We start from the raw sequence: 12,376 nt of genomic DNA on the forward strand, positions 1-12,376 counted from the left end.
AACAATTCTAGAGCCCCCTGGATGTCTAGTGACTTACAGGGTAGGATAAAGAACAAAAGGGAAGCTTATGACAGAGACCGAGGGCTAAACGCGGCAGAATCTCTGGAGGAGTATAAAAAGTTCAGGGGTGAAATTAAAAGGGATATTAGGAAAGCAAAGAGAGAGCATGAAAAATCAAGGAAAACTCAAAGATGTTTTATAAATATATTAAGAGAAAGAGGATAACTAAAGAAAGGGTAGTGGCTATTTGAGGCCATGAGGGTAATCTCTGTGTGGAGGCAGAAGACGTGGTTATGGTTCTTAATGAATACTTTTCACAGAGAGGGGCAATGCAGACACTGCTATCGGGGAGGAGGATTGTGAAATATTAGATGAAATAAACATAGTGAGAGAGGAGGTATTAAGGGGTTTAGCAGCTTTGAAAGTGGATAAGTCCCCAGGGCCGGATGAAATGTATCCCAGGCTGTTAGGCGAAGCAAAAGCGGAAATAGCAGAGGCTTTGACCATAATTTTCCAATCCTCTCTGGCTACAGGTGTGGTGCCAGAGGACTGAAGGACTGCTAATGTGGTACCTTTATTTAAAAAGGGAGAAAGGGATAGACCGAGTAAATACAGGCCAGTCAGCCTAAACTCAGTAATGGGAAAATTATTGGGAAAATTCCTGAAGGACAGGATAAATCTACATTTAGAAAGACATGGATTAATCAGGGACAGTCAGCACGGATTTATTAAGGGAAGGTCGTGTCTGACTAACTTGATTGCATTTTTTGAGCAAGTAACCAGGAGGGTCAATGAGGGAAATGTGTATGATGTAGTGAATGTGGATTTTAGCAAAGCTTTTGATAAGGTCCCACATGGCAGATGGCACAAAAGTAAAAGCCCATGGAATCCAGGGCAAAGTGGCAAGTTGGATCCAAAATTGGCTCAGAGGCAGGAAGCAAAGGGTAATGGTTTTATGACTGGAAAGATGCTTCCAGTGGAGTTCCGCAGGGCTCAGTACAGGGTCCCTTGCTTTTTGTGACATACATCAATAATCTAGATTTGAATATAGGGAGTATGGTTAAGAAGTTTGCAGATGATACTAAAATAGGCTGTATGGTTGATAATGAAGAAGAAAGCTGTAGACTGCAGGAAGATATCAATGAACTGGTCAGGTGGGCAGAACAGTGGAAAATGGAATTCAATCTGGAAAAATGTGAGGTAATGCATTTGGGGAGGGCTAACAAGGCAAGGGAATACACATTAAATGGTCGGACACTGAGAAGTGTAGAGGAACAAAGGAACCTTGGAGTGCAGGTCCACAGATCCCTGAAGGTAGCAGGCCAAGTAAATATGGTGTTTAAGAAGGCATACGGAATACTTGCCTTTATTAGTCGAGCCATAGAATACAAGAGCAGGGAGGTTATGCTTGAACTGTATAAAACACTGGTTAGGCCACAGCTGGAGTACTGCGTGCAGTTCTGGTTACCACATTACAGGAAAGATGTGATTGCACTGGAGAGGGTACAGAGGAGATTTACGAGAATGTTGCCGGGACTGGAGAATCTTAGCTATGAGGAAAGATTGGATAGGCTGGGGTTGTTTTTCTTGGAACAGAGGAGGCTGAGGAGAGATCTCATTGAGGTGCATAAAATTATGAGGGGTCTGGATAGAACGGTCCTGTTTCCCTTAGCAGAGGGGTCAACAACCAGGGGGCATAGACTTAAAGTAATTGGTAGAAAGTTTAATGGGGATTTGAGGGGAAGTTTCCTCACACAGAGGGTTATGTGGGTCTGGAATTCACTGCCTGAAAGGGTGATAGAGGCAGAAACCCTCACCGCCACATTTAAAAAGTACTTGGATGTGCATTTGAAGTGCCGTAACTGTAATGACTCAAGATTCTGGTTGCTGTAAACTCACTCAGGTGCAACCTGATCCATCTTTATTCCAGCCCAAGAGTGCCAGCGTGACAAAGACACCCAGCTTATATACAGGTATCCAAGCACATATGCCACATACGTACAGCCCGATGACCTCCGGCCGCGGCGCCCTCTAGGGTCAGGTGACCCCCAAGCATTAATACATAACAACATCCCCCTTTTAAAATCTTAACAACTGTCTTTTTACAAATTAAGATGATCTGGGGCTTTCCTCTCACGCGTTGATCGTCTCAGTTCAACTTTGGCTCTGGGCGAGCGTTCTGAGTCCGTTGAGACTGAGGGCTGAGTAGCCGATCTGATGGGAGTGGTCATGACCACATCACAGACTGAAGGTTCAGAGTCAGTAATGTCAGCAGAGTCCTCTGATGAGTGAACAATGGTTGGTTGGTCACTAACTGCATCTTCCTCACTCGGTTCCAGTTCATCCGTGTGCCGCAGTTTAACCTGGTCAGGGTGTTTCCTGCATGTTTGCCCATTCTTGGGCACGACAATAAACACTTTGTTACCCTCCTTGGCTGTAACAGTGGCAGCGATCCACTTTGGACCTTGATCATAGTTCAGTACATAAACCGGATCGTTGACCGAGATGTCACGTGACACGGCAACATGATCATGACACTATTGCTGACTTTGACGTCTGTTTTCAACACGATCATTTAAATCAGGATGAACAAGAGAAAGCCTGGTCTTGAGATTTCTCTTCATCAGTAGTTCAGCAGGAGGAACCCCAGTAAGCGTATGAGGTCTTGACCTGTAACTGAGCAATATACATGACAACGTCTCTGCAGTGAGCCCTGAGTTACAGGTTTCATACTTTGCTTGATCATTTGAACGGCACGCTCTGCTTGACCATGAGACGCAGGATTGAATAAAGTTGGTCTCACATGTCTGATGCCATTGAGTTTCATGAACTCCTGGAACACAAGACTTGTAAAGTAAGATCCATTGTCGCTCACAACAATGTCAGGCAAACCATGAGTAGCAAACATGATACGAAGGCTCTCAATAGTAGCCGTAGATGTGCTGGATGACATAATAATACACTCTATCCACTTAGAATATGTATCTACTATGACAAAAACATATTTCCTAGGATGGGTCCCCAAATTCAATGTGGATCCTCGACCATGGTTTGGATGGCCACAACCAAAGACTCAGCGGAGATTCCGCTGGTACTTTACTTAGCTACATGCAAGTATTGCACTGATACACGCATGATTCCAGATCAGAGTCAAAAAACATTTTCTCTTAGGCATGATTACACGATTACCCCACAGTAAACAGTCTGACTGAATGGACAACTCAGCCTTGCGACAGTTGTAAGGTTTGGTCTCATCACACATCTCCATAGGTATGGCAGACCAATCACCACTGAGTACACACTGTTTCACAACCGATAAAATCGGGTCATGGCTGGTCCAGATCCTAACTTGTTGAGCAGTGATAGGGGATCCTTCACTCTCAAAAGCATCCATTACTAACAGTAGATCTGCAGGTTGAGGCGTCTCCATCTCAGTTGGGGCTAAGGGCAGACGACTCAGTGCATCGGCACAATTCTCAGTACCAGGTCTATGACGGATGGCGTAATCATAGACAGACAATGTCAGCGCCCACCTTTGAATGCGGAACGATGCATTGGTATTAATACCTTTGTTTTCCGCAAACAATGAAATGAGTGGCTTGTGATCTGTTTCTAGTTCAAAACAAAGACCAAACAGGTACTGGTGCATTTTTTTTACCCCATACACACAGGCCAAAGCTTCTTTCTCTACCATACTGTAAGCTCTTCTCGAAGCATACGCAACAGGTTGTAGCTTGCCCGATTCATTTGCTTATTGGAGTGCACAGCCAACCCCATGATATGATGAAGCATCACAGGCCAATACAAGATGCTTACATGGATCATAATGAACAAGCAACTTGTTTGAACATAGCAGATTCTTGGCTTTCTCAAAGGCTCTATCTTGAGACGTACCCCAGACCCAGTTGTTGCCTTTTCTTCGTAACACATGCAGTGGCTCTAGTAACGTGCTTAATCTGGGTAAGAAAGTACCAAAGTAGTTGAGTAGCCCAAGGAACGAACACAGCTCCATCACATTCTGAGGCCTGGGTGCATTTTTGATGGCCTCAGTTTCCGAATCAGTGGGCCTGATGCCATCAGCAGCAATCTTCCTCCCGAGGAATTCGACTTCAGGTGCCATGAAAACACACTTCGAGCGTTTCAGCCTGAGTCCCACTTTGTCCAGATGCTGTAGGGACTTCTTCAAGATTGTTCAGATGTTCTGCAATGTCACGGCCTGTGACCAGAATGTCACCTTGAAACACGACAGTTCTAGAGACAGACTTCAGTAAACTCTCCATATTCCTCTGAAATATGGCTGCAGCCGAACGAATCCCAAAAGGACACCTGTTGTAGACGAACAGTCCATTATGGGTCTTGATGCAGGTGAGTTTCTTCGAAGTGTCGACAAACTCTTGGGTCATATAGGCCGACGTCAGATCCAGTTTCGTGAATGACTTTCCACCAGCTATCATGGCGAACAGGTCATCAGCCCTCAGTAACGGATACTGATCCTGTTACGAAAATCAGTTAATCGTAACCTTGTAGTCTCCACAAATCCTGACAGTGCCATCACTCTTTAACACAGGAACAATGGGACTAGCCCACTCGTTAAACTCGACCGGTGATATGATCCCTTCACGTTGGATTCTGTCAAGCTCAATTTCAACCTTTTCCCTCATCATGTACGGAACAGACCGAGCTTTGTGATAGACAGACGTTGCATTGGAGGCCAGATGAATCTTCACCTTGGTTCCCATAAAATTACCAACGCCCGGTTCAAACAAAGAAGGAAACTTTTTCAATACTTGAGTACACGAAGTATCAGCCACCGAGGACAACATCTTGACATCATTCCAGTTCAGTTTGATTTTCTCGAGCCAATTCCTGCCGAACAGCATTGGACCATTACCTGGGATGGTCCATAATGGTAGCTCGTGAACCACACCGTCATATGACACCTCGATTGCTGCACTGCCGAGCACCGGTATGAGTTCCTCAGTGTAAGTACGCAATCTGGCATTGACTGGACTCAGCTTCAGTTTCGCAGCCTTAGTGTCCCACAGCTTGTCGAATGTCCTTTGGCTCATTATCGACTGATTCGCACCCGTGTCCAGCTCCATTGATACAGGCACGCCATTCAGCTTCACATTAACGACTATCGGCTGGCTCTTGCTCAGGAACGAATACAGTCCATTCACTTCCTCCTCGGGTTGCGTCTCCGGGCCATCACTGAACTGGTCCTCATCAACCACGTGGTGAGCTGCACCACGCTTGCTCTGTTGTGGACACATCCTGTGAAGATGCCCCACTTTCGAACATCCATTGCATGAGTATTGTCTAAACTGACACTGATAAGGCCGATGATTGCCCCCAAAATACCAACAGGGTGAAATCTGGTTCGAACCAGTTGGCAGGCTCTGAGCAGCGACAGGTTTCGCGTAAGCAGCTCTGCCCGAAGACGACGCCATCTTGTTTACAGTACTTGCCGTAGAACTCCGACTCGTCGATGATATCTGCCTCAAATTATCATCCGTCGTCATGCATGCCTGGACAGTTGCAATGGCCTTTTTCAAATCCACCGATTCTGCAACCAACAGCTTCCTGAGGATCGCATCATGGCTGATGCCTATCACGAAGACATCACACAGCATGTCTTCCAGCATATTCCTGAACTTACACGGCTCAGCAAGACGTTGCAGGTTGTCGATAAATCCCGACACGTCCTGGCCCTCAGCACGAACATGCGTGTAGAAACGGTAGCGTGATATGATGATCCCCTCTGTGGCTTCAGATGGTTACCCACCAACGTACACAATTCCTCGTACTCTTTTTCTGCCGAATGTACAGGCGAGAGAAGATTCTTCATGAGGCCGTAAATTTTCGGACCACAAACGGTGAGGAGAACTGCCCTGCGTTTAACTGCGTCAGCCTCTGCCTCCATGCCGTTGACCACAAAATACTGATCCAGACGGTCGACAAAATCCGCCCAATCCTTGCCCTCCACAAAACTCTCCAGGATTCCAACAGTGCTCATTGTGCATGCGAAGGTTCTTAAATTACCCTGTTGCCAACTGTAATGACGCAAGAGTGTGGTTACTGTAAACTCACTCAGGTGCAACCTGATCCATTTTTATTCCAGTCCAAGAGTGCCAGCGTGACCAAGACACCCAGCTTATATACAGGTGACCAAGCACACATGCCACATGCGTACAGCCCGATGACCTCCGACCGCGGCGCCCTCTGGTGTATGTTGACCCCCAAGCATTAATACATAACAGTAACCGACAGGGCTACGGACTAAGAGCTGGAAAGTGGAATTAGGCTGGATAGCTCTGGGTCAACCGGCGCGGGCACGATGGGCTGAAATGGCCTCCTTCCGTGCTGTAAACTTCTATGATTCAATGATTCATACCCTCGCACACATACTACACACACACACACACACACACACTCAGACAAACACACACTCAGACATACACGCACACAACACACACTTTCACACATCACACACTCACACAAGCACAGACACACACAACACACACAAAACAGAGATACATACATACAGACAGACATACACACACACGCACGCACACACACATATACAACAGGAAGATAACAATATACTGATCAGGTGGGCGGAACAGTGGCAAATGGAATTCAATCTGGAGAAGTGTGAGGTAATGCATTTGGGGAGGGCTAACAAGGCAAGGGAATACACATTAAATGGTCGGACACTGAGAAATGTAGAGGAACAAAGGGACCTGGGAGTGCAGGTCCACAGATCCCTGAAGGTAGCAGGTCAGGTAGATAAGGTGGTTAAGAAGGCATACGGAATACTTGCCTTTATTAGTTGAGGCATAGAATACAAGATCAGGGGTTTATGCTTGAACTGTATAAAACACTGGTTAGGCCACAGCTGGAGTACTGCGTGCAGTTCTGGTCACCACATTACAGGAAGGATCTGATTGCACTGGAGAGGGTACAGAGGAGATTTACGAGGATGTTGCTTGGACTGAAGAATTTTGGCCATGAGGAAAGATTGGATAGGCTGGGGTTGTTTTCTTTGGAACAGAGGAGGCTGAGCGGAAACCTTATTGAGGGATATAAAATTATAAGTGGCTTAGATATAGTGAATAGGAAGGGCTTGTTTCCATTGGCAGAGGGGACATAGATTTAAAGTAATTAGGGAGGTTTTGAGGGGATTTGAGGGGAAATGTCTTCATCCAGAGGGTGGTGGGGGTCTGGAACTCACTGCCTGAAAGGGAGGTAGGCAGACCAGCTCTGCTGCATGGACCTAGCGCACACACATATCGCAGTGTGGGCTGGCCCGTGCTGCCCCTGGGCCCTCGCCTCTACTGGATCCCGAACTTTCGCCTCTCCTGGGCCACGATTACATCACTCTACAAACTCTTGCCACTCCTTCGCCCCGACCTTGCTGCTCCTGCTGTACCTGCGCGCACTACAATCAGCCGTCACCCTCCTACAGCAGCACGCGTTGCTCCCTGTAGTGGCATGCTGCTCCCTCTAATGGCACCGGCCTGCTGATGGCCTTGCAGGCCCGGACTGCGCCGATTTCCAGGCCATTCAAACACACTCTAACAATCACACACACAGACACACACACGCACACAACACACACATACAACAAACACACACTCAAATACAACACACAAACACACTCACACACAACACACACATACAACACACACATACAACAAACACACACTCAAATACAACACACAAACACACTCACACACAACACACACATACAACACACACATACAACAAACACACACTCACATACAACACACAAACACAACACACACTCACACAACACACACTCACACTCACACACAACACACACATACAACACACACATACAACACACACACATAACACACACACACTCACACACAGCACACACTCACACTCACACACAACACACACATACAACACACACATACAACTCACACTCACATACAACACGCAAACACAACACACACTTACACTCACACACATACTCGCACACACTCATGCACTCACATGCAACACATACACACTCACACAACACACACATTCAAAAACACTAACACTCACACACGCACAAAACACACACACCACACACTCTCATATACACAACCCACACATGCTCACACACACTCAAACATACAAGCACACAGCACTCTCACACACACAGACAAATACACACACACACACACACACACAGATACACAGCCACTGACATTGACACACAAACAGGCAAATACAGATAGACATATAAAACACACATACAGACACAAACTCACACACACGGAGACACACAGACAAATACGAACAGTCACAAGAAAAATACACACACAGACAGACACACACACACAGACACACACACACAGACAGACAAAGATATACACACACAACACACAACATCATCATCATCATCATCATAGGCAGTCCCTTGGAATCGAGGAAGACTTGCTTCCATTCCTGAAGTGAGTTCTTTGGTGGCTGAACAGTCCAATACGAGAGCCACAAACTCTGTCACAAGTGGGACATAAACAGACAGACACACACACATATACAGACACACATACTCGCACACAGACACACACACACAGAATCACACACAGACGTACACACAAACACACACACAGACACAATACATGCACAACACTCACAGAGAGACACACACACATGCAGACACATCCACACAGGCAGACATATAGACACAAGCAAACACACTCACATACAAGAACCACACAAAAACAGACACAGACGGGTTACAACTCAACAGAGCCGGGACCAATATCCTCGCGGGGTGGGGGCGGTTTGCGAGTGCTGTTGGGGAGGGTTGAAACTAGCTTGGCAGGGAGATGGGAACCTGAAAATAGATTCAGTAGGGAGGGGAGTAAAGCTGGAATTGGAAATCAAAAATAAAGCAAGTGAGTTGGAAGGAGAGGGGAAACAAGCAGAAAAAAGGGTAAAAAAACAAATTTAAAGGCACTTTGTCGGAATGCACGTAGCATCGTAACAAAATAGATGAGTTGACAGCACAAATTGAGACAAATGGGTATGATCTGATCGCCATAACAGGGACGTGGTTACAAGGTGACCAGGACTGGGAATTAAATATTCAGGGATATTTGACAATTCGGAAGGACAGACAGAAAGGAAAAGGAGGTGGGATAGCATTAAAGTGTCGGACGGTTGATGAACAGTGGTGTACATTTAAGGAGATATTTCACAACTCTCAAGAAAAATATATTCCCGTGAGGAGAAAAGGGTGTAAGAGAAAAGATAGCCATCCGTGGCTAATTAAAGAAATAAAGGACGGTCTCCAATTAAAAACAAGGGTATACAAAGTGGCCAAAACTAGTGGGAGGACAGAAGATTGGGAAGCTTTAAAATCAGCAAAAAATGATTAAGAAAGGGGATAAAGACTGTGAAAGTAAACTAGCACAAAAAATATAAAAACAAATAGCAAGAGTTTCTCTAGGTATATAAAAAGGAAAAGAGTGGCTAAAGTAAATGTTGGTCCCTTAGAGGACGAGACCGGGGAATTAGTAATGGGGAACATGGAGATGGCAGAAACTCTGAACAAATATTTTGTATCAGTCTTTACGGTAGAGGACACTAACAATATTCCGATAGTGGATAGTCAAGGGGCTATGGGGGGGGGAGGAACTTAACACAATCACAATCACTGAGGAGGTGGTACTCAGTAAGATAATGGGACTAAAGGCAGATAAATCTCCTGGACCTGATGGCTTGCATCCTAGGGTCTTAAGAGAAGTAACGGTAGGGATTGGTTGTAATTTACCAAAATTCTCTAGATACTGGGGAAGTCCCAGCAGATTGGAAATGTAACAACGCTATTTAAAAAAGGAGGCAGACAAAAAGCAGGAAACTATAAACCAGTTAGCCCAACATCTGTGATTGGGAAAATGTTGGAGTCCATTATTAAAGAAGCAATAGCAGGTCATTTGGAAAAGCAAAATTCGGTCAGGCAGAGTCAACATGGATTTATGAAGAGGAAGTCCTGTTTGACAAATTTGCTGGAATTCTTTGAGGATGTAACTAACAGGGTGGATAAAGGGGAACCAGTGGATGTGGTGTATTTGGACTTCCAGAAGGCATTTGACAAGGTACCACATAAAAGGTTACTGCACAAAATAAAAGTTCACGGGGTTGGGGGTAATATATTAGCATGGATAGAGGATTGGCCAACAAACAGAAAACAGAGAGTCGGGATAAATGGTTCATTCTCAGGTTGGCAAGCAGTAACTATTGGGGTGCCACAATAATCAGTGCTGGGACCCCAACTATTTACAATCTATGTTAACGACTTGGAAGAAAGGACCGAGTGTAACGTAGCCAAGTTTGCTGATGATACAAAGATGGGAGGAAAAGCAATGTGTGAGGAGGACACAAAAAATCTGCAAAAGGACATAGACAGGCTAAATGAGTGGGCAAAAATTTGGCAGATGGAGTATAATGTTGGAAAATGTGATGTTATGCAATTTGGCAGAAAAAAAATCAAAGAGCAAGTTATTATTTAAATGGAGAAAGATTGCAAAGTGCTGCAGTACAGCGGGACCTGGGGGTACTTGTGCATGAAACACAAAAGGTTAGTATGCAGGTACAGCAAGTGATCAGGAAGGCCAATGGTATCTTGGCCTTTATCGTAAAGGGGATGGAGTATAAAAGCAGGGAAGTCTTGCTACACCTGGAATACTGCGTGCAGTTTTGGTTTGCATATTTACGAAAGGATATACTTGCTTTGGAGGCAGTTCAGAGAAGGTTCACAAGGTTGATTTCGGAGATGAAAGGTTTGACTTATGAGGAAAGGTTGAGTAAGTTGGGCCTCTACTCATTGGAATTCAGAACAATGAGAGGTGATCTTATTGAAACGTATAAGATTACGAGGGGGCTTGACAATGTGGATGCAGAGAGGATGTTTCCACTGATAGGGGAGACGAGAACTAGAGGGCATGATCTTAGAATGAGGGGTCGTCCATTTAAAACTGAGATGAGGAGAAATTTCTTCTCTCAGAGGGTTGTAAATCTGTGGAATTCGCTGCCTCAGAGAGCTGTGGAAGCTGGGACATTGAATAAATTTAAGACAAAGATAGATAGTTTCTTAACCGGTAAGGGATTAAGGGGTTATGGGGAGCGGGTGGGGAAATGGAGCTGAGTCCATGATCAGATCAGATCAGCCATGATCTTATTGAATGGTGGAGCAGGCTCGAGGAGCCGTATGGCCTACTCCTGCTCCTATTTCTTATGTTCTTACACACACTCACTCACAAACATACACACACACACACACACACACTCACTCACACACACACACACACTCGTACATCACACACACACACACTTACACACTCACACACACATTCACACACACACACACACTCACACACACACATTCACACACACACACTCGTACATCACACACACTCACACACTTACACACTCACACACACACTCACACACACATTCACACACACACACTCGTACATCACACACACTCACACACTTACACACACTCACTCATGCACGCTCACACACACATTCACACACACACACACACTCACACACACACACACACACATTCACACACACACACACATTCACACACACACACAGACAAACTCACACACTTCTCATTAGGAGCAGGAGCCCGGGGTCCTCCAGGAATTGAAGATTAATCTCCTGGGCTCTGCTTCGAGCAATCCAGCAGAGAAATCATAGGGCCATTAAAATAAATTGTGTTTTCTTTTTCATTTCTTTGACCGCTTCTGTTTATTAGTTATAAAAGCATTGGAGTTGGGAAAGAAGCTTGTTGGGCAGTGAAGAATCATGCAACTGGGTAATGAAGAGTCTGTACACGTTGCGATTGGCCGTGAGAAGGTGGGGCGCGGAAGTTGGGCATGGCGGGCAACCAATGGCGGAGTGTGGGAGCGGGGCAGAGGGAGACGGGACGTCATGGGATGAAACCTCCAGGAATATGACCAACCACAATTGACGATCCTACCTCAGAGTGTAGAGAATCTTGCCATCGTTCCAGATACGCAGCAGCTGATTGGGCATGGTGATCCAATGTGCGTCCGCCCGCTTCGAGTTTCGGAATATCGTGTCCGGGATCCAAATGCGTCCCACCATGTTAGAGTTCAAGGTCAGCACTTTCAGTGTGCTGTTAAATCGCAGCCTTCTATCGTACCACGTCTGTGCGAAGAAGATATCGATGGTGTACTCCTATAACACAAGGCACAGCCCTTTACAGTCACGGCCAGATGGGGTCGGTCTGAGTGGGGGAAGGGAAGTGGGGAAGACTGTGTGGGGGAGGGGAGGGGCAGTGTGCGGGGGAGGGGAGGGCAGTCTGTGGGGGAGG

At 45.8% G+C, this 12,376-nt stretch overlaps 1 protein-coding gene across 3 annotated transcripts in view; it reads right to left on the reverse strand.

Annotated features, from left to right (window-relative positions):
- The window catches only part of LOC139265241 (gamma-aminobutyric acid receptor subunit gamma-4-like), a 707,225-nt gene that overhangs the window by 124,555 nt on the left and 570,294 nt on the right, over positions 1-12,376 (reverse strand). For all 3 annotated transcript variants that reach the window (XM_070882172.1, XM_070882171.1, XM_070882173.1), the window contains exon 4: positions 12,020-12,240. In XM_070882172.1, coding sequence (XP_070738273.1) covers positions 12,020-12,240 — 221 coding nt within the window. The remainder of the gene's footprint in view (positions 1-12,019; positions 12,241-12,376) is intronic.

This window comes from Pristiophorus japonicus, chromosome 6 (assembly GCF_044704955.1).
Source record: "Pristiophorus japonicus isolate sPriJap1 chromosome 6, sPriJap1.hap1, whole genome shotgun sequence".
Lineage (NCBI taxonomy): Eukaryota > Metazoa > Chordata > Chondrichthyes > Pristiophoridae > Pristiophorus > Pristiophorus japonicus.